The sequence below is a fragment of the Kogia breviceps genome, chromosome 5, assembly GCF_026419965.1.
Source record: "Kogia breviceps isolate mKogBre1 chromosome 5, mKogBre1 haplotype 1, whole genome shotgun sequence".
Classification (NCBI taxonomy): domain Eukaryota; kingdom Metazoa; phylum Chordata; class Mammalia; order Artiodactyla; family Physeteridae; genus Kogia; species Kogia breviceps.
Window position 1 is genome coordinate 68,397,269 of NC_081314.1, and position 26,266 is coordinate 68,423,534.

The 26,266-nt window shown below is 41.8% G+C and overlaps 1 protein-coding gene across 1 annotated transcript in view; it reads right to left on the reverse strand.

Moving 5' to 3' along the window:
* The window catches only part of LIPH (lipase H), a 47,102-nt gene that overhangs the window by 15,522 nt on the left and 5,314 nt on the right, over positions 1–26,266 (reverse strand). Inside the window, exons 2-8 of the mRNA XM_059063736.2 lie at positions 15,408–15,775; positions 14,087–14,195; positions 9,127–9,228; positions 7,187–7,276; positions 3,921–4,088; positions 2,599–2,694; positions 757–868 (exon numbers count right to left, since the gene is read on the reverse strand). Coding sequence (XP_058919719.1) covers positions 757–868; positions 2,599–2,694; positions 3,921–4,088; positions 7,187–7,276; positions 9,127–9,228; positions 14,087–14,195; positions 15,408–15,775 — 1,045 coding nt within the window. The remainder of the gene's footprint in view (positions 1–756; positions 869–2,598; positions 2,695–3,920; positions 4,089–7,186; positions 7,277–9,126; positions 9,229–14,086; positions 14,196–15,407; positions 15,776–26,266) is intronic.

Here is a 26,266-nt window from a genome sequence, read left to right on the forward strand (position 1 = left end):
ACCCAAGGGGCAATCTAACATATTTTGTCATGTTTCTTTTTCATTATTTTTACAGTGTTGAGCTAATTTTATACTTTTATATACTTTTATATAATTTTATAATCTGCATTTTTTTCACTTAGTACATTATAAGCATTTCATTTAATATGTTTTATAAATAACTTCAATGTTTTAATACTATTTTATTATATGGGAACTAACAATTTCCCCATCACTGGATTTTTAGGGTGTTTCCAATTTTCTATTGCAAATTGGATTTTCAGAAATATATATATGTTTTTTATGTATATACGTATATTATGAGCTCAGAAAAGAATAGAAACGTGTGTATGTGAGTGGGTGCCTTTTGGCATGGGATTGTTGGGATGGGGCAAGGTTTGTGTTTTTATGTTACATACTTCTTTACTGTTTAAATCATTTATAGCTAGCAGGGATGACTTTTGAAATTAAATGTTTATGAAAATGAAGGAAGGAGGAGGAAAGGAGGGAGGGGGAAGGGAGAAAGAAGGAAGGAAGGGAGGGAGGGAAAGAAGGAAAGAAAGAAAGAAGAAGGAAAAAAATTCCTGTACCAATTCCATTTGTAAAGAGCCTGAAAGATCAAGAGCCACAAGAAGTAACTAAGCAATATATCCCTTTATATATTTTATAGGACAAAGATGCATTCAGACCTATAATTAAAAAGTAGGTATGTTTGGGATTTAATTCTCTGAACAAAAAAGGAAAGAGCAAGCTGCAAAGAATCCCAGCCCAACTTACTGATTGATTTTGGATTCTGTGGTGTTTCCACCTATGTCTCTCAATTTGATTGTAATGGATCCTCTTCTTATGTTCTTGTTCCAAGTTATAATATCCACAAAGTAATGATATACTACAAAACAGGGAGAGAACATGGTAAGAGAAGAATATTACCAACTGCTTTCCTGAAGGTTCAATTAGTAAAAACCCAACCTCCCTAATAACTGAGTCTCCTTTTCTCTTCCTCTAGTTTTTCTGCAAAGATCCAGGCCAGAATTTTCTAATATTTTTTTCTATTCTCTTTGGTAAAGATGGCCTGAGTGATGGCAGAACTCAGTGGTATACAGTTGCCATGTGTAGGCATCACTCTTGGATCAGTGTTTCCACCTTATCGACTGAAATCTTATGGCCTACTGCCAAGTATGATTGGTTCACTTCAATCCCTGCCCGTTTTAGAATAAACCAAATAGGGGGCCATGTAGAGATCCTCCACAGCTGACAAGATCTTCCTCAATCTAGGCCATGTCCACCAGCCTACCCAGCCTCCCTCATCTCTTCCCCAGTCATGCCACACCACCTGCACTGCCATGCTCTCTCTTGCTTCTGGGCCTTTCCCCAACTTGGACACTCTTACTTTGCCCCCTTTGCCAATTCATCCTTCAGATTCCAGCTGAATGCACTCTCTCCAGAAGGCCTTCGCTGACCCTCAGACTAAGTCAGGTCTCCCTCAGAGTTCTTATCATGCTCTGGTATTCTCTCATCATTAGTTAACACCCTTTATTTACAAAATGCAAGAAAAATGATAACCAAAAAGTGGTAAACATATGTGTACATCTATGCAAACATTGCCTGTATAATGTCTTATGGGATTTCAAAAAAAGCTAAAATATACTACAATGATAACTAGGAAGGGATGGTTATTCCTCTTTGTAATCCCAGCAGTAATACCTATGGATATCCATTAATTCCTACTAAATAAACGAGAGCACATAACGTATCCAGAGAACTATTCTTCCTCCCTGCTCTCTGCTCCTCAAGGTCAAGGACGCTCTGGGAAGATGGGGATCCCACCATGATAGTCAGATGTGTTATCTCTTGGTCAGACTTGCAGAGAAGGGGAAAGAGGCTCAGGGAAATGACAGTCCCACTAGGGAATAAGGTCAGCCATGGGGTTTTTCATGGCCCATTATTACTCAGGGGCTTGCCCCATTTGGATTGGGCAGACACCAAACCCTGGGCTGCCACTCATGGCTCCAAAGGAGGAGGGAAACCTGATGATCTGCAACCTCTTTTATAAGGGTTGCCCCCAAGAAAAGTGAAAAGGGGGATAAGATTGTAAGATGTACATCTGCCCAGGAAAAGTCCTTCTTGTTTCCTGGGACATCTGATCATCTGCTGCCCTATTTAGCTCCCATCTTGAATACCCAACCTCTCAATGTCTTTAGAAGGCCATTGTTTTTGTTTTGGAGCTGGAACTGGCCCATAGATGTGGCTGACACCTGATTTTTCCTAACCACAATTTCACGTCTCTTGGGGCTCACGCAAATTTTCTGGAAGATCTTAGTGATTAGAATGGCCATCCAGTGAAGCTAACAACTATGATTTGTTGAGATTTTAATCCTTATAACTCAGAAGATAGGCATGATCCCCCTTTTACCAAGCAGGACATTGAGACTCAGAGAGGTTAAATGTCTTGGTCACACAGCTGTTATGTAGGAGAGTCAGGATTCAACCTAGGTCCTTCCAACTCCAAAGTCCATGCTTCACCATGGCCTTCATTTGCCAAGAAGTAGCCAGGAAGCTGAGACTCAGCCATTCCAAAAGTAAAAGAGTTGAGCAACAGCAAGCACATTCACCACTCACTGCAGAAGGGTTTCTCCTCAGCTGTGTCAAAGAACGCTTTAGTCATAGGAGGATCCCTCTCCCTTAAATAGTCTTTCCAATTATCAGCATAGTAGCCTATAAAATAAGTCAGAAAAGTGTAACATTAACATGTATTATATAAATGTAAAAGCAACGGAGGAGATAGTGAGAACAGCGGGTTTGACTGCCACCACCATCGAGACAATCCCCCTCATACCCAATTGCCAAAGGACCCTCCAGTGGCTTTTCCCCCTATCTGTTGACATTACATCACCAGCCCTGGTCCTCAGTAGCAGGGGTGGGATTGTGGGGAGTGACACACACTGGGTAGACTAAAAATAGCACTGATATTTTCCAGCAATACATTCATTTTCTAGATTATTTAAAACAGATTCAGGTTTATACCTAGAACAGCATCACTTTTGGAAAGCGATGTGCTTTCTTGAAGAACTGTGATTGGGCCCCTGAAGTGCAGAGAACTTGGAATTGCTGTCTTACTCTGTCAACAGGCAGGGAAATGTCCTCCTTCATGACGTGCCTACAGGAATGAGGCTGAGGGCCATCCCTGGGGCCTCTCTCTCTCCTCTGTTCCCACTGCTAGGGAGTGGCCTCCACATTCTAACTTAACTGATCTGGAGTGGAACCCAGGCATCAGTATTTTTTAAAAGCTCCATAGATGATTCAAATGCACAGTCAAGTCTGAGAGCCCCTTGTCTACAGCATGCCCTGATGTTAACTTGAGTCTTTCCTTTGGGCACAATTAGAGAATCCTCATGACCATCCAGTTGCAAAGTCTCCACCACCCGGAATATTTCCACTAACCCTTAGCAAATATCAAAGCAGCCTCCACGGTGTCTGTTACCCCACCCCACCCCTGTATGTGTCCATGCACACAGCAACCAGAGTGTGGCATGAGGGCATTTACAGACACAATTTGTTAGAGGGGTCGCTTTGCCAAACCCTCCCCCAGCAGAGAGATTGTGTGCCTGGAGAGGGTGCTCCTGTCCCCACAGGAGCAGACTACGTAAGGTGACTGTGCCTGGGTGAGCTTGGAAACTCTTCTGGAACCTTCTTTTTCTTGCTAAAATAAAGTGTCCAGGGAGGTGGCACTACCATCTGGATGAAATCCCATATAGATTGCCTTTCTAACGTTCTTTATTATTAGGAGACCCCAGAGTACTTCACAGAACAAATTGGCTAGAAAAACTAAGTTTTTTAAAAACAGGATTTTCAGGCCCATTTTAGATGGTAAAATGGTGCTAGGATTCTACCAGAAATTAGCTCTTTATTAATCAGAGGGGGAAACTGCTTGCTGGACTTACCCAGAAGGGGGCAGGACTCCGTCTGTGATATGCCACAGTTGACACACTTGCCGTTCCTATAATCCCGGTAGGAGTCACAGGGATATGTGGTGATGGTGCAGTTCTCTCTCAGCGAAGAAAGGTACAGGTGCACGGACCTCTGGTGGTCACACTTAAAATACTGCATTCCTGGGTTGTAAAAGGAATGATCAAAGAGTAGAGCAGTTGTAGCATTTAGTAATAAATAGTGCCTCGCATATTGTTTATACACATAATTTATCATGTCTCCTACATACCAGGCACTGTGCTAACAGCTTCAATGTACTTGATGCCATTTAATCCTTATAAAACCAACAGATCAGGATTCATGCTGACAAATGGCAGGAGACAAGAAGATAGGCATGATTACCCACATTTTACCTAGCAGGACATTGAGACTCAGAGAGGTTAAAGGACTTGACTTTGTCCTTCCTTTGTCAGTGAAAGGAAGAGGAAATGTCAGTGGTAGTCAGAGATCCCCCGGAGGTTTTTCAGCAGAAGGCAAGCACATTTAAACCAGTAAATACATGAGAGAAAGACAGCATTGGGGAGAAATTTGTAGAGGAAGATCCCCAATGAGGGCAAGAAGAGGAGATAGTTGTGAAAAAGGATGGGGGATGCTTCCACCTTGGGTCAGATGGAGAAATGAATGTAAAGACCAACTTTGTGATCTAAGGTTAGGACAGATAAAATGGCTCCTTCAGGTGGGACCTTGATCTAGGTACAAAAGTCAAATCTAGTTCACCTCTAAGAGGTGAGGGTTTATAGCTGGGGCGGTATTTGGAATAGAAGCATGAGGAGTGATCATAGGGAGTCAGCAAGAGATACGTATGAGGCTTTTCTGGCATTATTGGGGGCCATGGAGAAGTTAACAAGTTTGCCTGGACCTTGTACTTGATCAACAAGACTTCATGACTTCTCCAGAATGTGCCCAGGCAAAGATAGGGGCTGACATGGTAGAGACCTAAGGGCCTGGGGGTGCACAGGGCATTCATGAGAGCAGACAAGTGGCAGGGGCTCCATTTCTGCTCCAAAGCTGAAGGGTGAAGTGAGAGGAGGTGAACAACAGGAGGCGACACTGGAAGCAGTAAGTGGGCAAGAAGAGGTGAGACCCAAGCCTCAAGTTAATTCTTGGTGGGTGCCATGTGATGTGATGGTGAGAGAGGAGGCTGATGAGGCACAGAGGTGGCCATCAGAAGAGTTGGAGCTGATGAAGGACTACAGTACAAAACATCAGAGAGGTTCATCAGAAGGTTGATGGGTCAGACAATGAAGTCATTCAGAAACAGGAGCTGGGTCCCAAAGATGGGTAATCAAAGGAGGTAAGGATCTCAATAGCAGACATTGAACCCCATGGAAAGAGAAGTTGTGATTATGAGCTAGTAGTTTGGAGAGGCACTTGGGAGCTGGAGTCAGATCAATGTTTCTTCTTTCTCCGGAGTCCACATATGCCCATAGAAGAAATCAGTGGAGGACATAAAGAAATAAACTGGGCAAGAGAGGAGAAGAGGAGTCCAAGCCGGACTGGAGTAAAATCTGACAAGTCGACATTTAATTATTGTTCCTGGAACTTCCATTTGCAGAAACAGTGAAGTTAATAATATTACAGAGGATGTCCTTTGTAAGCAAAGCACATTATCTTTGGCTGCTCATGGATGTAGTTACATTACAGCACACAGGATGGGATTTGAATACACCCCGTTTATGGTACAATACGATTGGCCCTACTTATGCCATTTCATCTGGATCATTTTCAAACACTACATCATTCCCATGGAGCCATATACAGCTACCATTTTGTAACAAGATCATCTTTTTCTAGAATTATTTCCATGATTGTTTAATTTTCTCTAACAATGGTGAAATACAGATTCAGAGCACTTGGTGGAGGTTGTTTTGGGGTTTTTTTAAATTTTTGGCTGCGTTGTGTTTTTGTTGCTGCGCACAGGCCTTCTCTAGTTTGGGCGAGTGGGGGCTACTCTTTGTTGCGGTGCGCAGGCTTCTCATTGCAGTGGCTTCTCTTGTTGCGGAGCCTGGGCTCTAGGCGCACAGACTTAAGCAGTTGTGGCACGTGGGCTCAGTAGTTGTGATACACGGGCTCAGTAGTTGTGGCTCACAGACTTAGTTGCTCTGCAGCATGTGGGATCTTCCCGGACCAAGGCTCGAACCCGTGTCCCCTGCATTGGCAGGCGGATTCTTAACCACTGCACCACCAGGGAAGCAAGCCCAGGGTGCGTTTTTTAAATTCTGTCCCGCACCACACTTTAATGTTGCCCTCCAACTACCCATTTTTGTTTTGTGAGTTTTTTCTCGTTATAAAACTAATGCATGCTCATTTAGAAAATAAAAAATAACAGCAAATTATGATGCAAAAATTACCTAGAAATCCAACATTCAGAGATCACCACTAATAATTATTTGGAACACTTATGTTTAGTGTTTTTTTCTACACTTACACATGTACAAATATACATTTTAAAAAAATTGGGATTATACTGTATAATTTGTGTATTTTTCACTTAACATCATATTGTAAGCATTTTCATTAATCTGACAATATGGTTTTTAAGAATTACATTCCTTTGTGTAGGATGCACCATACTATTTAATAATTTTCCTATGTTGGACATTTAGATTATTTCTAAAAATTTAACTGTTATAAACAATGCCATGTTGAATATCTTCACTCTGATTTTTGTCTACATTTTCCATTATTTCTCTAGGAGAGATTTCCAAATGTGTAATTTCTAGGCCAAAGACACACCTTTTCAAGAGAAAGAAATAATTCAAAATCGCTTTTAATCATATGGTTATTTTTTTAAATAGTATATTTGAGTAATAATGTTTAATTTATATTTATACCACCTCTATCTTCTCAGGAAATTTGTTGTTTTTTTTTTTTTTAATCTTTTTTTTTTTAACATCTTTATTTGAGTATAACTGTTTTACAATAGTGTGTTAGTTTCTCCTTTACAACAAAGTGAATCAGTTATACATATACATATGTTCCCATAACTCTTCCCTCTTTTGTCACCCTCCCTCCCACCCTCCCTATCCCACCCCTCTAGGTGGTCACAAAGCACAGAGGTGAACTCCCTGTGCTATGCTGTAGCTTCCCACTAGCTATCTAATTTACATTTGGTAGTGTGTATATGATTAAAAACGCTTTCACATAGAATAATATCAGATTTTTTAAATATGCCTTTTTTAAACCACTATTTTACAAAATATAAAGTATCTACACTTACCTCCAAATATTGTTTGGGGGCAACCAGGTTGATCCAATCCTCCATTTGGGTAGAAGTCTATGTTTCCTAATGGTTCCCTGTAGCCCAGTGCTAAAAGACAATATGCTATGCTTTTATACTGCTTTGAACTTTTCCCATCTCATAGCTCATTTGCCTGTTTAGGATATAGGCAGAGATTGTCTCATTCTTGTCTTTGCTGCTGTTGTTGTCGTTAAACCTATTTAAATATTTTGTCCAAAGTTAGCCAGATAGTTAGTTAGAAAGCAGTGATTTCTAAGTAGGAAACCATGAAGCTGGTAACAGAATTTATTTCCCATATTTCTGAAAATGTGAGAGAGTTTGGTCTCTCATTCACTGCATGGCTGATAAAATGACATGTTTCATGTTTATATTTGGCTGGAACACTCATTGCTAGGTGCTTCCTGAGCCTCTAATTACATTTGTGTAAGTCTTTAATGAATAAGAAACAGGAAAAAATGAACCTTTACTTAGTAGGAGAAACCTTTAAAATTTGGGGATCTAGGATGGTTAAAAGGTTGGAAACTCTTCTAGAAAATGGGGACCTAGAAAATTATAGATTTAATAATTGCTTATTCTCTTTAACCTTGTAACTCCAAAGTAATCAGTAAAATGCTTGATTAAAAGACTATACAGGGACTTCCCTGGTGGTCCAATGGTTAAGACTCTGTGCTTCCACTGCAGGGAGCATTGGTTCAATCCCTGGTCAGGGAACTAAGATCCCACATGCTGTATAGTGTGGCCAAAAAAAAAAAGATTATACATATGTATGTATGTATATATATGTATACACACATATATAGTATATCATTGCAATAATGATAATAGCTATTATATGTTCAGGAAAATACATGTGTCTGGGGGTGTGACACTAGGGGTTTTACACAGATTTCTTCTAATTTTCACAATGTCTGAAAACTAGCCATTGGTAAATTCAGATGAAGTAAGTTACAGATGAAGATTCTACGGCTTGGAGGACTTATGGACCAAACATGATACCACCAGAAAGAACCAAACCTGAGATTTGAGTCCACCTCTGCCTTGACTGCAAAGCTTATATTTTTCCTTCAAAATTTGCCCTATCCAAGAACAAAAAAATAAATTACTCTATGCCATCAGGCATTAAAATAGCATTGAGGTACTGCACCTACATAAGGTAATACTTTGCAAACTGCATGGTAAGAACACAGCTATTTCACAGAGACACTTCTTCTAAGGCAAACAATTGCTGAATACCACACCAGAGTGCCCACAATAGGCAGTCAAGGGTGTTTCAGGTGGTTGTATCACAAAGGAGATGTACTGTTAAATGTCCGCTATGGTCTGTCCCCTCAGCCTTCCCCCAAGTTCCTACTCTAGCTCTTCTCCCAGACATCTGGATATAAAGACCCATCTGTAACATCAGCCCAACCCCCAAGCCATGTACCCAATCCCAGAAATGAAATCAACACCATGAAACATAGAAATAGCCAGGAAGATCCACAGAGAGCTAGAGACCTATAGGTGGTTCAGAAATGCTCTGTGTGGAGAGATACAACACTTAAACGTATCTTTCAGCTTAAGGAAGTAATGACAAAGAACCAACAAAAACAGGGAATCATGCATCCAAACTCAGTTGTACTTAAGGAAACATTTGTCCACATGGTGTGCAAATCAGCCTGTCCTTGACCGGTCAAGATGATCACTTTTAAAATAATAGGAGATAATGGGAAACGTACCTCTACTCCATCAGGAGATCCTGGGTGCCTGCATTAAAGCAGCTTCCCTTCAGTATTCTTGTGGATTTGGAAACTTGCCCGGTAGGAAAAGAGGGAATCTAGAGGAACCCGATCCACCCCTGCATGACGATCCCCCTAGGGGGAGACTCTTTGGGAGTCTGGGGTTGAGGGTGTGGGTGGTCACTGACCCATAAGGAATGTTACCATCAATGTCAGAATGGATCACGTCAACGAACTGTGCGTCACCAGGATCTAATCTGTCCTCTGGAGGTCTCCCATTGAATAAAGGGCCTGCAGGGTCCAGACCTGGAAGGAAAACAGAGTCGGCTTGGCAGCCCCACGCCATGAGTCACCTGCAGCCGGGCTTTGGATCCCTCCCCACGAAGATGGCTCACAGGCTGTGGGGCATCCTCGAGTGGGCAAGCACTCACATTCCCATCCTGCTGTGTCCGGCTCCTTTCCACAGCCCTGTATAGTCTTTTCCCACGCTAAAGGTGGTTACCCTCACAGCGCCCCCTGAGAACTCATCCAGACTCCATCTGGAGGTGTTCTATACCTTGTGCAGGGCTCCACGGCAGGGAGTGCACAGACATGTGGGGACCAGGGACAGGGATAAACTGGTTCCTCAGGAAAAAAGTATCTAAGGGTACATATAAAAAGCAGACACTGTACTTATCTTTATCTCAGTTTAAATAATCCAGAAACTTCACTCAACTTTTCTTTCTTGTTATTTAAAAAAACTCCTTTATTGTTTCCATTTTTATTCACATGTACCAGCTCACCTGGTCCACATCACAAAGGAGGAAAGGAAGCTATTGTCATTCTCATTTTACAGATGAATGAACTGAGGTTCAGGGAGGTCAAGTGTCTTAGCCAGGGCCACAGCCTCACAATGCAACCACAGCCTCGCAATGCAACCACCTCTCTCTGTTAAGCTTTTGGTTTCATTGAACTGGGTTTGGCAAACTGAGTGGGAAAGTGTGAGACTCACTGGTCAGGCCAGGTATTAGACTAGGTATGAAAGAGGGAAATTAAGTGGGTGCCAGTTCCTGCAGAATTAACCCACCCCATAAATGCCTGAACTGATTTCTTGCTCTTGGTCTGTTAGCTGGACATTCTTCACCATTATTATGAAACATCTGCAAAAACAAGAGAGCAGGGCTTCCCTGGTGGCGCAGTGGTTGGGAGTTCGTGCCCGGGTCTGGGAGGATCCCACGTGCCGCGGGGCTGCTGGGCCCGTGAGCCATGGCCACTTAGCCTGCGCGTCCGGAGCCTGTGCTCCGCTGCGCGAGAGGCCACAACAGTGAGAGGCCCGCATACCGCAAAAAAAAAAAAAAACCAAGAGAGCAGCTCCTATGATGATGTAACCACAAACTAAAAACAAAACACCAGAAGATCCCAAAGACCTTGCTAACTTACCTGGAGTGAAAAAGGTTTCAAGGGATGTCTCCGAGTTTTTAATCTATGAAGATCATTTTAAATGACATCCCCTATACCCCCCGCCCCCACTCCGTGGTATAAAATCCAAGAGATAGCATCTTTGCCTCAGCAGTCCGAGTTCTAGCCCCAATCTCTCCATTTCTCCCTGGCCAACACCCTTGCTTCCTTGAGGCACGTCTTTATCTGCCTCCTTATTTTATCTCCCTCTGTTTCCCCTACCCACCCCACCCCCCAGCTTTTCTTTCTCTTCTGTCTGCTCCCAACTGAAACTGATGTGGGGAGGAGGTGGATCAACACCCAGGTACCCAATTCCACAGGATATTCTCTGCACAGAATGAGAAACTCATAACCTTGGAAAGACCTTGCTGTGGAAGCCTCCCCCTCCTCACATGAAACAGCACCATTTCCAGTCTGAAAAAATGAACAGTGAGAGCCTCAGTTTATAGCAACCTCCAGATCCACAGCAGATATATTGGCTTACCATATAAAATCCAAACCAGGGCAATTTTGAAAGTGATAAGGCTGCTATTAATAATTATGCCAGGGCAGAAGACACAAATGACTGTCACAGTAAACTTGGACATATGATCTCCTTAGAGATAAGTCATAGCAAAAGATCAGCTTAAACTGTCAGCCAAAAATCACAAACTGCCCTAAAAAAAGCTGCATATTTTGTGTGAGCAGAGACCATTGGAGTCAGATGGATGTGACATGAAACCCTAAACCTAGCATTAACCAGCTGTGTGATCTTAAGCAAGTTACTTTACTTCTCTGAACCTCAGTTTCCTTATCTGAAAAATAGAGGTAGAATTAATTGCTACTTCAGAAGACTTACCAAAGCACTCTGGGGTCTGAATCCAGAATATTGAAATTATTATAGAATAGAAACAAAAATGACAAAATGGAGCTCTTGTTGCTCTGTGATCGCCAGAAAAGTGTCTAGCTAGTGATCCCTGGCTTTGATTACAAGATTAACCATTTTGAGAATTCGATAAAAGCTCTGGACCTCTCCCCAGGACAGCCATCAAACATTTTGCATGCGTTTTCAGGGGCCTCTTACTCCCATTCCCAAGGTCACCATGAACTAACTCTCCAAGGCAGTGCTGTCCAATAGAAATATAATGTGAGCCACATATATAATTTAAAATTTTCTAGCAACCACTTTAAAAAGTAAAAAGAAACAAGAAAAATTGACTTTAATAATACATTTTATTTAACCCAGTATAGCAGAAAATTATTTCAACATGTAGTCAATAAAAAAAATTTGAAAATTTTTAGTACCCTTCTTTTGTACCTAGTCTTCAAATTCCAGTGTGTGTTTTGCATTTACAGCACATCTCGATTTGCATTAACAACATTTCAGGTGCTCAGTGGCACATGCGGCTTGTGGCTACTATATTGGACAACACAGCTTTGTGGTCATTTCTTAAAGTATGGTGTTCAGACCACCTGCATCTTCTGGTTAAAAGTACAGACCGCCAGGAATTCCCTGGTGCTCCAGTGGTTAGGACTCCACGCTTCCAGTACAGGGGGCATGGGTTTGATCCCTGGTTGGGGAACTAAGATCCCACATGCCCCGCAGCATGGCCGAAAAAATAATAATAATAAGGGAGGTACAGACTCCTGGACCCGAAGCCCAGAGATTCCAATTCAGCAAGTCGGCTTTGTATCCAGCACCCCAAGGTGATTTTTGCAAGAATCAAATTTAATGTATTATCAAGCGATGTAGGTACTTGAAATGTTTTTAAACCCATTCATTTCTGCCATCTTCTGTTGAAGAAATTAATGAAAAGTAATACCAGGAGATGTGCCTGGAGAGCAAAAGGAGAAGGAAGAGCAGAAGAAGAAAAGGGAAATGGAAGAGATGAAGCAGCCATTCTGGTCTAGATAATTAACAAGCAGAATCACCCAGTTCTTGGGAGTTGGGAGTGAATTATGGCCTTGGGTAACAGGCCAAATTCCCACCTCTCAATCCAGTGATCCCACTCTGGCAGGGCAGTGGAAGGTGAGTGAAGAAGGGAAATGCTTTACCCCTGAAATAGCTCTCAGTAACAGGTGAGATTGACCTTGGGGCTCAGAGAGGATGAGGAGTTGGGAGAACATGGGTTCGTCAGAGGAGACAGAAAATTGAGCTGCAGACCGTTGGCTGAGTCCAGGTCACAGAGCAGGGCCACGTGGGCCCAGGGTGAAAGGGAGGTTGGCTCAGGGAATTTCCAGGATCAGAGGCCAGGTTACACTGCATTCCCATCCAAAGTAGCCGTGGGAACAATTTCACTGGGAGGCTGAGGAGCAAAATTAGGGGGTAGATAGAATAAGGCAGTGGTGGGCTAGAGCCCCCCAGCACCAGCACTGGGGAGCACATTTTTCTTATCTCTTCCCAAACTGTGTGGTCAGTGATGTCAGGTCAGTAGCTTGAAATCAGCCACAGTGGGAGCATTTACATCGTGGAAATCAGCAAATGCTATAAATCTTTTTTTTTTTTTTGAGAGCTGATCAGCTTCTAAACACACCACTGGGAAAAGTCCCAGCTCCCAGAGGAGAAGTTCCCAATAGACAAGGAAAACAAGCACATTTGAGCCATCTGTCCTTTGTACCCATAAGGGAAAATGAATTTTTAAAAAGTAAATACATACTGCTTTCTAAAACATTATAGTAATAATTTTTAAAAATTGAAAAAGAGCTTTGCTTCCCTAGGAAAGCAAGTAAATAAGATAAGGGCAACCTTGGCCTTTGGGGTGAAAGTGAGAAAAAAAATAGCCAGGAAAAAGAATGTGACCTCAAGTACCAGGGTTAGAAGAGACACCGGCCAGTGTGTGTGTGTGTGTGTGTGTGTGTGTGTGTGTGTGTGTGTGTGTGTGTGTGTGTGTGTGTGTGTGTGTATGTAAGAGTGACAGAGAGATTTAGGGCAGGGGGTGGTGGTGGGGACATGCCCAGGGCCACATGTCAAATTAAGTAGCACATTCAGACCTGTGGCTCTAAAAGGTTACCTCCCAAATGTAGTTGGTTTGAATCATTTACCTCTCCCCTCCCTCCCTCTGTTCACATCTACCTTCCAGATTTCCTAGATTTGGAATGGCTATCTCAATGCAAGGATCGATTCTGGGAAAGGTATGGAAGCCTTGAGTCTCTGAAAGAGAAAGCCTCCATCAGCCCTTCATCTGTATCTATGGAAAGTTACAGAACACTAGGCAAATGAACCCAGCAATGGAATCTTTGTTTGGAGTTTCACCTGCTATTGTTTCTGAGGGTTTTTATTCAGCTTTGGCCTGAAAGCCGATATTCACAGAGTAAACTCCAGACAAGTAATCCCATCTCATTTTCCTATCATGAGGCTCCAGCTATGCCTGGGGATATATTAGGTGTATAGTTCAAACTATCTTGGATTAAATGAAAGGAAGAAGGCTATCTGCTTGGGGCAAAATCCCCATGGGATGTAGCTGTTTTTCTAGCCATAAGAGAAATAAAGTCACCACCAATCTTTCCTATGGCATATACAATTTACGAAGTGCTTTGCACCTATTTTATTAAATAATAAAATTAATATTGCTAAGGTCAATTACTACTATGGTCTTCCCTTTGCCCAAGAGGACATTTGCTCAGAGAGGTTAAGTAATTGGAAGAGCTGCCTTTGAACCCAAGGACTAGGATTGCCTGCATCATATGCTCCCCCAGGGAACGCCCTGAGCAGTCTGGTTACCCTGTGCCCATTCACAGGAAGCCTTACCTGTAATTCTTCCCAGCTGGCCATGGTACATCTTTCCAACAAACCCAGCTACGTGGGCTCCTAGACTTACTCCAATCACGTAAATGTCATCCAGAGAAGCTCCTTTTGCCTGCAATTTCAAGAGGTCCATCATTATAAATTATGAGGGGCCAAGGAGTTGACAACATCTGGAGAAATTTCCTAACTGTTGACTTTGGAGAAACATTTCTAGGCACCTTATATCCATTATCTTATTGAAATATCACAACACCCCGACAAACTAAATGCTATTCCTTTGATTATACAGATGAGGAGACTGAGCCCAGGGTTGAAGTCATCTGCCCAAAAGGTCAGGCAGGGAGGGCACAGGGCAGAATTCAAACCTGTCTGTCCAACTCCACACTTATGCCTTCACCTTTATGCTGTGGTGTCTCCATTCATGCTTCTGCTAGAAAACAAGCTGAGACATCCTTACAACCTTCCCATCTGAGAAGGGCAACCAAACATTTTGATGAACTCCTTTATGTCCATGCTGGCTCAGTTAATGAAGTCACCATGGAAAGGGAAGGAAGGAAAGAAAGGGGCGGGGCACACTGACCATAGTCCTGGGCCAGCCAGTCATGAGTCATTTTAATATTCACTTTCCCAAAGTCTGTGGCTTAAGTAGGAAGCTCATGTAAAATTTATGTCACCCCTGGCCACAGTGGCCACCAGATGTGACTCTCTGAAGTGTCCTGATGTCAAGTCACTTTTTTTTTCATAAAAAGGACAGTTCATGAGATAGATTAAATTAAATTAAATTTAAGATTTATTTCATCTTTGTAAGTCTTCTGAAAACATAAATCATACACACAAATCGTTCATCAGACCATGTGTATCAGTTTTGGTTTTGGATAATCTGGTCACTAAACTTTTGGCATTTCTAAGAAAAGGAAGAGCTATAGAAATTGAGGAAACTCTAGGCATTGAAGCCAGGAAACCCCTAGACAGAACCTCTCATACCCATTAGACACCTTTATGTGAGTTAGAAAAAGCTGCCCCTTCCTCAGGACACTTTGCTGTCATTCACTAGAACATTATCATAATAGATATATAAATCTACAATGTCTACAATGACAACGGTGCTCTCTTAGATGGGTGCCCTGTGCAGTGCACAACCTGCACAACCACGCGCATGGGCGTTGCCTCGGGCCCGTCCCTTCACCTTCGCTGGGGCTTATTCAGATTTGCAAAACATTGCAATAGTCTTTCTGGTCACTGTAGTTATCTCTTGGCTTTAAATATCCAGATAATGAGCCAGTCTCAATTTGGCCCTGAATCATCTAAGAGAATTCTCCCTTACCAGCATTTGGTCGATAAATTCCTTCAAGACTATTGCTACTTTTCTGGTCTTTCTAGAGGCATGGTTGTATATTACAGTTGTAGCTCCTTGATTCCAATCAACAACAACCACATTCATGTCATCTACAGAGAGCAAACCCTCTACTAAGTCCTCCATCCAAACTGGAGTAGAGCCTGTCGGCCTGAATCCATGGACAGCGAAGATGGTTTTCTTGGTCACGTTCAAGTTCCCCAAAACTGTGGAGTTGATGGCTTCTGCGCAGGTCGGGTTTCTCCTTGTGTAGAGCATCAGCTTCACATTTAGTCCCGTTCCAACCACTGCACTGTGAAAACTCAGTTTGGTAAATGAAGGACATGTTTCATCTGTGTCTGAAAATAAAAATTAGATGGCATTGTGACAGTTCTTTCCTTAGGTGGGCATCAAGCAAAAGTGCTGTCCTACACTCTTTGGAGTTCTTTCTTTGTGCCTCACGGCACCTAGCAAGAGGCTGAATCTAGTTGAATGAAGTTGCAAAGTCAGACCTGATTCAGAGTTCATAAGTAGTAACTTCTTTTTCACTAATAAAACCATTTTTCCAAATCCTACCCTCTTTCAAGGTCTAACCCAAAAGTCACCTCAACGAAGCCTTCTCCGACTGTCCCAGCCATAATTACTGTCTGTCTTTCAACCCAGAACTCCCCAAACCCCTTTATGTGCCACACTGACAGCATTTTCAGGGATGTATTATGGGTATTTCTGTACATATGTGTCTATCCCACTAGACCACAGTCTCCTTGAAATGGTGTCTTATAATCTTGTGTATCCCTCACAGGGCCCAGCATATGGTAGAGGACTCAATAACAGAATCTGTGGGGTCCAAGCATCTCCTTCCTTGTCTATAGCACCCACCTGGGACGGTGGTAGAGAACATGATGTGCCTTGCCCTGCACCTTTCAGAAGCATCTGAAACTGTTAACCATGGTGGCCTTTCTTGGGCTCTCTCTCTCTCTCTCTCCTTCTTTGCTCAAGCACCACCTTCAAGCATATGTCCTGCTGACCAGGCTCTAAGAATGGAAAGGCTGGGGATGTAATGGGAACAGCTTAAGATGAGCTGAAAGTAAGAGAATGTTTTATGGCAGAAAGTAAGAGAGTGTTTAAAAACATGTTATAGGGACACAGGAACCAGCTTGAAGGGGCTTCTGCTGGCCAGATTTGGGATAACTTGAGGACAAAATAATTAAGGAGAGTAATAAATGATAGGCCTTTGAAAACCAGGAATCCATGATTCCATAACAAATAAATACATAAATAAACAAAGAAACAATACCTAAATGGAGAAGAGAGGAGGACTCTTCAATATAATGCTGAATGCAAACTGATAAATGTGGAATGCATGCTGGAGTTGAAATTCATCATTTTGCAACCATCATAACAAAGATTGGTTAGGCAAGAATCATCAATGGATGCTAAACTGAGGTTGGGGTGGGGATGTGGATCTTGAGGAGGAGCATGGTATTTGTACGGTTTTAAAGTGTCTCCCACAGGGACTTCCCTGGTGGTTCAGTGGGTAAAACTCCCTGCTCCCAATGCAGGGGGCCCAGGTTCGTTCCCTTGTCGGGGAACTAGATCCCACACGCATACCACAACTAGGAAGTCCTCACGCGACAACTAAAGATCCCACATGCTGCAACTAAGACCCAGCACAACCAAAATAAATAAATAAATAAATATTTTAAAAAAATAAAGTGTCTCCCACAGATTGCTCATTAGAGATTAGGGAAGAAATAGTAACTGTAAGATTGAGAAAGTGAACAATACCTTGACAAGGTTATCAAACTTGACATCACCAATGAGGAACAGATGGATATCATGTGCCTATAGCTGTAATGCACTGGGAAGGACACAGCTTCACCTGTGAAGTGTTCTAGTAGGGAATGCATAGCTGGAATCTAACCATGAGGAAAAATCAGACAAACATAAAATGAGGAATATTCTATTTTAAAAAAAGAACCTGTATTCTTAAAAAAAAAAAAAAGTAAATGTCATAAATGACAAAGAAAGACCAGAAATGTTCTACATTAAAGGAGACTAAGGCTTCCTTGGTGGTGCAGTGGTTAAGAATCCGCCTGCCAATGCAAGGGACACAGGTTCGAGCCCTGGTCCAGGGAGATCCCACATGCTGCAGAGCAGCTAAGCCCACGGGCCACAACTACTGAACCTGCGCTCTAGAGCCCGTGTGCTGCAACCACAGAAGCTTGCACGCCTAGAGCCCATGCTCCGCAACAAGAGAAGCCACCACAGTGAGAAGCCTGCCCACTGCAACAAAGAATAGCTTCCGCTCACCACAACTAGAGAAAGTATGTGTGCAGCAAGGAAGACCCAACGCAGCTAAAAATAAATGAAAAAAAAAAAGTAAACCTCTGATCGACATTGGTATCCAGACACAATAATATGATGATTGAGAGGACTATTTTTTTAATAATAATTATTATTATTACTATTATTGTGACACCACCCCCCCCCACACACACACACATCCTGCTTGATTGAGCGAGAACAGCCAAGTATGAGGTGAACTGGAGCAGCAGACAATCCCTAGCTCCAAGCTGGAAATGGCCTTTTAGGATTTTCAGGAGAGGGGGCAAGGCCCTAACCATGACCATTCTTCAGGAGAGGGAACAGACTGGGAAGACAGTTGACTTGCAACTGGCCCAAAAAAAGACAAGAGTGCCTTGGGAAACATCTGTTCTGACTTCTTCCAATAAGAATTTAGGGACCATTTGCCCTGGGCCCCTATTCTCAGTGAATCTGCACTTGCACACCCAGGAATCACTCCTCCCTTATTCTGAGCCTCAGAGTGGCCTTCATCCTGGGGGCTCTGCCTTTCCTTCACAACCTGGGTCCATTCATGGATACTTTTACTTGAAACTTCTTGCAAAGGCTCTGGTACTTAGGAGTGAGTGAACTTCCAAAATAGAATGAGCAAAAGAAGCTCAAATAGAAGGTTAGAAATTAAGGAGGCTTTGAAATGCCTCACCCTAGAAAAGATGTGGCTAAAAATTGAGCCCCAAAGTCATACATTCCTCCTTTTACTCTGTACTGTCCAGTAGATTGTGCAGTAAAGCATGCTCACAATGTAAATACTGTCTTTTTCTCCCCAGCTTTATTGAGATATAATTGACAAATAAATTGTGTAAGTTTACGGTGTACAATGTGATGATTTTATATATATATTAAGAAATGATTACAACAAGGTTAGTTAACACATTCACCTCACATAGTTAACTTGTGTGTGTGTGTGTGTGTGTGTGTGTATGTCTATGTGTGTGAGAGGAGAACATTTAAGATCTACTGCCTTAGCAAATTTCAAATATACAATACAGTATTGTTAACTATAGTCACCATGCTGTGCATTAGATGCCCAGGACTTATTCAGCTATGTAAATGTTTTCTCCATCTGTTGGCCCCTTTCATTTTTCTCTTCCTGTAGATCACTTGCCCCAGGTGAACACGGACTGAAACTTATCTGGTGCTTGTAGAGCAAGTCCCAGAGTAAATAATTGACTGTTCAATTAGTCATTTTATTGGACAGGAAGAGTCACAGGGTAGGGCTGAGCCTCTAGGTCTTGGCCATCAGTAAAACTGGGTCTTGTTCCTGGTTGTGTGACTGACTCACAAGGTGGCCTGGGAAAATTATTTCATCTTTCACTTGCTACCTACCTGCCCAAGAAATTTATGCAGCGGAGATTAATTATGAATGAGGTCGTACTGGAAAAGACAGAGATCCCTTTCCAAAGAGGGGGACTGCTTAATTACTAGGGTTTGTTCATTTTGAGCCAATTCAGCAATATTATGTCAATGTGTCATAAACCATGTGTCTGAGTACTTGGAAGGCTCAGAGATGCATCCTGAAGTTTGGGGCCAGAGCTATTTTTCGGCAGAAACTGCCAACTTTAATGACTATGGAATGGTTCAACCGATCTTTTTGGCTTGCTGAGTCCTTACTAGAAGCCCTTAAAATTGACAGTTACAGAAAGGCAAGAGAACAGAACAAATGGATTTTTATTTTTCATTTGAAAGAACCAATGTGACTTCAAGTGTTTGTAAATGTCTTAGTTTTTTGTTTTGTTTTGTGTTTTGTTTTTTTCGCTACGCGGGCCTCTCACTGCCGTGGCCCCTCCCACCACAGAGCACAGGCTCCGGACGCGCAGGCCCAGTGGCCACGGCTCACGGGCCCAGCCGCTCTGAGGCATGTGGCATCTTCCTGGACCCGGGCACAAACCCGCGTCCCCTACATCGGCAGGCGGACCCCCAACCACTGCACCACCAGGGAAGCCCCCTTTCTTAGTTATTTTTATAACAGCATTGTGCTCTGGAAAAGGCCATTGCTTTTGCTATGCGGATTGCCCTGTCTCTCTTTTCTTTGTTTTATTCTGTTTATATTTTCTTTCTCATACTGGGATGTTTATAGCCCGCTTTAATTTTTTCTGGCATTGACCTTTATAACTTTATATGAAACACTTAAATCTCTATTTCATGGGATGTCAATGTGTATCCTGTAGGTCAGAAATAGACTACATGCAGAAGTGCTCCAGACTTAGCAATATTTATTCAGATTTATTTATCCTCCAACGTAAACTCCTGGAAAGGAGTTTTGGGCACCTGGAAACTGTATTTCAGACTGTTGTAGGGCATATTTTTAACTTCTGCCATGTGTCCTGCTGCTGACCTTTGTCAGAACAGTTGTCTTTCCTTATTCTGCTCTAGTCCTTGCTTTAGTAACTTGAGACAGTATCTAATGACCCTCTGTTATAAATGATGAGGGCATTGGCACACTCAATACTTCTCTCCTCTACCTCCTGATTTTTATTAGTTATAAAATTACTTTTAGTTCATCTGGTGATTCCTTTTTTAGTTTAAAAATAAAATTTAAGCCTCTATTTCCTAGTGTATCAATCACAGAGAGCTTCTATTCTATTTACTGTATCTCTTCTAGTTCCTCATTCCCTGCCAAGAAAGACAAGAAAGTCACTGCACTTGTATTGCCTCCTGTATTGTTTATCCTCCTTCACCTCTTCTTCAGAACACATACATACACACACACTCACACAAACACTGTCAAAATACAGTCAATCCTCTTTATTCGTGAATTTCATACTTGTGAATTCACCTACTCATTAAAATTTATTTGTAACACCCCCAAACAAGAATTTGTCACCCCTGCTCGGCATCCCGGTAGTTTGGGTGAGCCTCATCCAAGGGACATCCACTCCACTCCCCAGGAAGGAGGGCCGCCCCCTCTCTCCTTTTGCCTTCTGTGGTTTCTCTCCCTCCTCTTCCTCTCTGGTGGCAGGTACACCCTGCCACTTGGGGAGAGGTCAGCAGGGGATCTCTGGTTTGCATTAGGAGGAGAAAACTGATTTGACCTCCACTTTTCTCAAATCCAACTATGCCAACAATAAAGCCGATACTTTTAGCCCTGGGTCAATTTCTCAATTGGTTGAAACCCAGATGGAAGAGGAGTGTGATTGCCACTCAGACCTCAGCAGCAGACTGGGAGCCCTTGAAGGCCAAACCTTTCTTATTTTTAATAAATAAAAAAATTACATAATATTTAATACATTAAAAGAAGAATGCAGAATATCTGTGATAAAGCACAGCAATAAACACTCTACCTTAGAACTAAAATAAAACCCAAATGTATTTGTAACCCCCAAAATCAATACTTGAGGGGCTTTTGCAGTTATTCATGGCTAGGTGCTGAGTGGCAAAAATCTGAGTTGCCCCACACATCACTCTCAGCTGAGGTCAAACACGGCGACACTCTGCCTTCTTGTTTCAGCTCTCATAGCAAATGTCCTTTACCTGGCCTCTTACTGCCATGTTTTTTGCTTGTTGCGCATTTTCTTGGTGATTTCACTGTTCAAAATCCCCCAGACATAGTCCTCAAGTGCTGGCTGGCATTTCTAAACTCATGAAGGCTGTGATGTACCTTACAGAGAAAATGTGAGTGTGAGATAAGCTTTGTTCAGGTATGAGTTATAGTGCTGGCCATGAGTTCAATGTTAGCAAATCAACACTATGTATTGGGACTTTCCTGGTGGTCCAGTGGGTAGGACTCCATGCTCCCAATGCAGGGGGCTCTGGTTTGATCCCTGGTCAGGGAACAAGATCCTGCATGCATGCCGCAACTAAGAGTTCGCATGCCACAACTAAGGGCCCGCATGCTGCAGCAAAGATCCCGTGAGCCACAACTAAGACCCGGAACAACCAAAATAAATAAATTAAGTAGATAAATGAATAAATAAATAAATAAATATTTAAAAAAACAAAACAAAAACAATATATATTAAATAAGGTATCTTTAAACAGAAACACACATAAAATAAGATTATATATTGATCAGTCAACTAAAATGTCATAAGCAGAGGCTCACAGGAACCTAACCCTATATTCCCTCTAAGAGCAATGCTTCAGTAACTGCTACTTCAGTGCTTGTAGTGCCTTTACAGAACATGAACTACTATGAATAAAGATGAAGTGTATATAAAAATTATCTTCTGGGCCCATATTTCCCTGGCTATGTAGTTTTAGTTCTATAATATACGAGATTATTGCTCACAGTGAGTCCTTTTCCTAGCCTTCTCCATTCACCCCTGGGCTCTTGTTGTCTTTTCAAGATGGGCTAGTGGATGGTCCTTCACCCATCCCCAACTCTGCTCATGGGATGAGAAACTTGAGTGGGGGACAGAACCAGCCTCAGGAATGAGCTGCTCTTGGCTTAACCCTCAGAAGCTCTGGGGCTGGTAGAAACTCTTGGTTTCTTCAGTAGGACAGTTTTATCATTTTTCTTTTGTTTGATTGTTTGGAGACATTCCTGGATGCAGTTTGGTTAGTTATAATTAAAGTTGACTCTTTTCTTTTTTCTTCAATTAAAAAAAAAGCAGTTAGTGGGTAATATAGTTGCTAAGTTTATTCTTATCTGTAAATGAATTCCTTGGCCTAAATGATGGCCTGGCTTTAAATAATATGCTTTCCTACTTCCTTCTTGTGTTGAATTCCACTCCAGAGAACTTTTCCCCTTAAATGTTACTTGTCTTTTTCCTACCACAAACTTGAAGCATTCTTTCCTTTTCTGAAATAACTTCCCCCACTAGCACAGAAGCTCCAAGATGTCTGATCTATTTGTCCATTTATCCATTCTTATGTTCCCAGTGCCAAGAACAGGACCTGGCTCAGAGTTGGCTTCAATAAATGTTTCCTGAATAAATGAATCTCAACCTGTTAACATATTATTCAGCCATTCAGAATGAGCCATATAGGGCTTCCCTGGTGGCGCAGTGGTTGAGAGTCCGTCTGCCAATGCAGGGGACACGGGTTCATGCCGCGGAGCTCCTGGGCCCGTGCGCCATGGCCGCTGAGCCTGCGCGTCTGGAGCCTGTGCTCCGCAATGGGAGAGGCCACAACAGTGAGAGGCCCACGTACCACAAAAAGAAAAAAAAAGAATGAGCCATATAAATACTACAAGGAGTGTATGATGTAATGTTTATAAAATAAATGAAGTATGAAATGACACATGCATTATGACTGAAACTATGTAAAAATATATCTGCAGGTGACAAGGCCTGGAAAATCATATGCAAACAACAATGGGTCATACACTCCACTTCCAATGTTCTTTGTTTAAAATTGCCTCAGGTTATTAACCCTTTTCCTCTCAGAATTAATAACATTTTAAAAAGAAAACATTACATTTATCTTATTTTGGACCATGCTACAAGTTAGTTTAAGCTCCTCTGAGGGCAAGCACTGTATTGTTTTTAGTCTAGTATTGCGTCCTCAGCACCAAGCTTAGGAACTTGTCTTGTCTTGGGCCTGAAATTCTCAGGCAATTTGGAGAACATGCAAGGACTAGATATATGTGAGTAGCAAATTTGTTAAATTGCTTCACCCTCGTAAATATAGTTCTTTACATTTTACTTTATGTTGGTATTACTAAAATGATTAACTACTATGTATGCCTTCAGAAAGCAAACCTCTTGTTGGTTATTTTGTTGTTTTGTTACAAAGTCAAGTTTGCTTAGAGGTAGTATTAACAGCCCAATCAAGAACCACAGAACGTGTTAAACTGGTTTCTAATCCTTAACCTCTTCTACTAGAGTTTATTTGAAACAGGAGAAACTCTGCCTTTCTTCTTCAGACTACTTTGAAATTCAATCCCTCTGAAATGCTGTTTCCTGTTGACAACTGGAAAATTACAATTGGATGGGTGATGTCTGCCATCCAGTGATGAATTCAGACCCCTATGTAGGGCAGGCCTGATTATCATTTACTGTCTTCCCTCTGTTAAATTAAAAGAAACATATTCAAGTAGGATGTCAGGGAAATCTGGCTATAGCATCTTCAGATATAACATATTTTTGCCTGAGATATTTTCTTATAATGCAATGCATGACTGCCCACAGGCCAAATCCAGCCATGCTCATTAGCGTATTGCCTATAGCGCTTTTCCTACTATAAGGCAAAGATGAGTAGTTTAACAGTGACCACTGGTCCACAAAGCTGAAAATATTTACTATCCGGCTCTCTACAGAAGAAGTTTGCCAACCCTGGTCTAATGTCATAAACAAAAACACAACACAATTTTGGAAAGAGCTTGGGTTTTGGAGACAGACCTAGGTTTGTGGTTCAATTCTACTGCCTACTAGCTATGTGACCTCTGGTAATTAATTACCCAGCCTCTCTAGGTCTCAGTTTTGCATGTGTAAAATGATCATAATAGTGCCAATCTGTCAGGCAGTGCTTTGCAGAGCCATATTGAGCCCAAGGCAAAAGAAAAACCACACCATATAAATATACATATTTACATAAATATATATTTATCAAAATATCCTCCCATATTTTGAAACAAGTGAAAAATAGACCTTCATTATTTAATCTGTTCATACACCATTGTCAACCCTTATAAACCACCTAGCAACGAAGTGAGTTGTCATGGACCCAGGAATTCCAGCCAAGTGGAGATGATTTTTCCTGTTGTACAATAACACAGACTTGTAAAACAATCAATAGTATATCTTATTAAAATTTTTGACATTTTGTTCATCATATATTTGCATTGATTTTTGATCTCTTAAAAATATTGCATTAAAATATCATCTATGCATTATAATATGCATTATTAATGATATGCAGATTATTGTTTGCATTAAACATTAAATGATAGTAAAATATTATTTATATATTAAAATATCACTTAAATGTTGCATTAAAATATCACAAAAATAAAATATTTTTATTGCATTAAAAAGTCATAAATGGGCTTCCCTGGTGGCACAGTGGTTGAGAGTCCGCCTGCCGATGCAGGGGACGCGGGTTCGTGCCCCGGTCCGGGAAGATCCCACATGCCGCAGAGCAGCTAGGCCCGTGAGCCATGGCCGCTGAGCCTGTGCATCCGGAGCCTGTGCTCTGCAACGGGAGAGGCCACAACAGTGAGAGGCCCGCATACCGCAAAAAAAAAAAAAAAAAAAAAAAATCATAAATATTACTGATTTTGATGACTACTTTGGTGTCCCTTCCACCCTTAAATTTTGCACCTAGTGAGTGCCTCACTCGCCTCACTGTAATCCCAGCCCTGCCGTCAGGACTGATGTGAGAATGAGAGAAAATGCCTGTGAAGTATCTAAAGCATTACATGATGCATAATAGATGCCAAAAAACTAGTAATTGATGATGATGTTGATAATAAATTGGGTTAATAGTATCGATCTTATGGGGTTGTTATGAAGACTAAATAAAATAAGTAAATCACAGTGTGGGATTTGATATAAAATAAGTGCTCAATAAATTCCTTCCTTCCATCATTTTTTTTTTGGTTGTGTTGGGTCTTTGTTGCTGCGCGTGGACTTTCTCTAGTTGCAGAGAGCAGGGGATTACTCTGCTGCAGTGCACGGGCTTCGGGCTTCTCATTGTGGTGACTTCTCTTGTTGCGAAGCATGGGCTCTAGGCACGTGGGCTTCAGTAGTTGTGGCTCATGGGCTCTAGAGCGCAGGCTCAGTAGTTGTGGCACACGGGCTTAATTGCTCTGTGGCATGTGGGATCTTCCTGGACCAGGGCCTGAACCCATGTTCCCTGCATTGGCAGGTGGATTCTTAACCGCTGTGCCACCAGGGAAGTCCCCCTTCCAACATTTTAGTTTCCTTAATCCAACGAAGGATTTGGAAAAGGGAAGCTTTATTAGCCAGTATACAGGTGACAGTGCTTCTCCCTGGCCAAAGAACTGTGTTTGTTTCTGTCTGTGTCATTAACAAGGTAAAACAATCTATTTGGGTCATCAGTTTTCTCATATTAAAATGAGATGTTGGTTCCTCATTCCTTAGCCATTTAGCTAACTCTAGCATTCCTTTTAGAAATGAAATTCTAAGATCTGAAAACTAACTTATTTGAAAGGATGCCTCTTGCATCTACTTAAGAAAACAAATTTCCAGGACTTTCTTATGAACCAAAGACAACCTAATCTAAAAAAATTAATATATCAAGAAATTTCCTTTTTCTTAAATTTTAATTAAAAGACCTGAAAATAACCATACTTTACTCTTGTAATTAGAATGTTGGTCAGATAGGTGTTTTCTCACCTTTATATCAAGCAGGGTTTTTTTGCTATTAAATACCTGTTAGTTAACAAACATGGTTCCACATGCTACAGTAAGGATGAGTCTTGAAAACAATACAATAAATGAAAGATGCCAGTCACAAAAGACCACATATTATATGACTCTATTCATATGAAATGTCCAGAATAGGGAAATCTATAGAGACAGAAAGTAGATTAGTGGTTGCTTAGGGCTGGGGGATGGGAGGAGATGGAGAGATGGGGTACA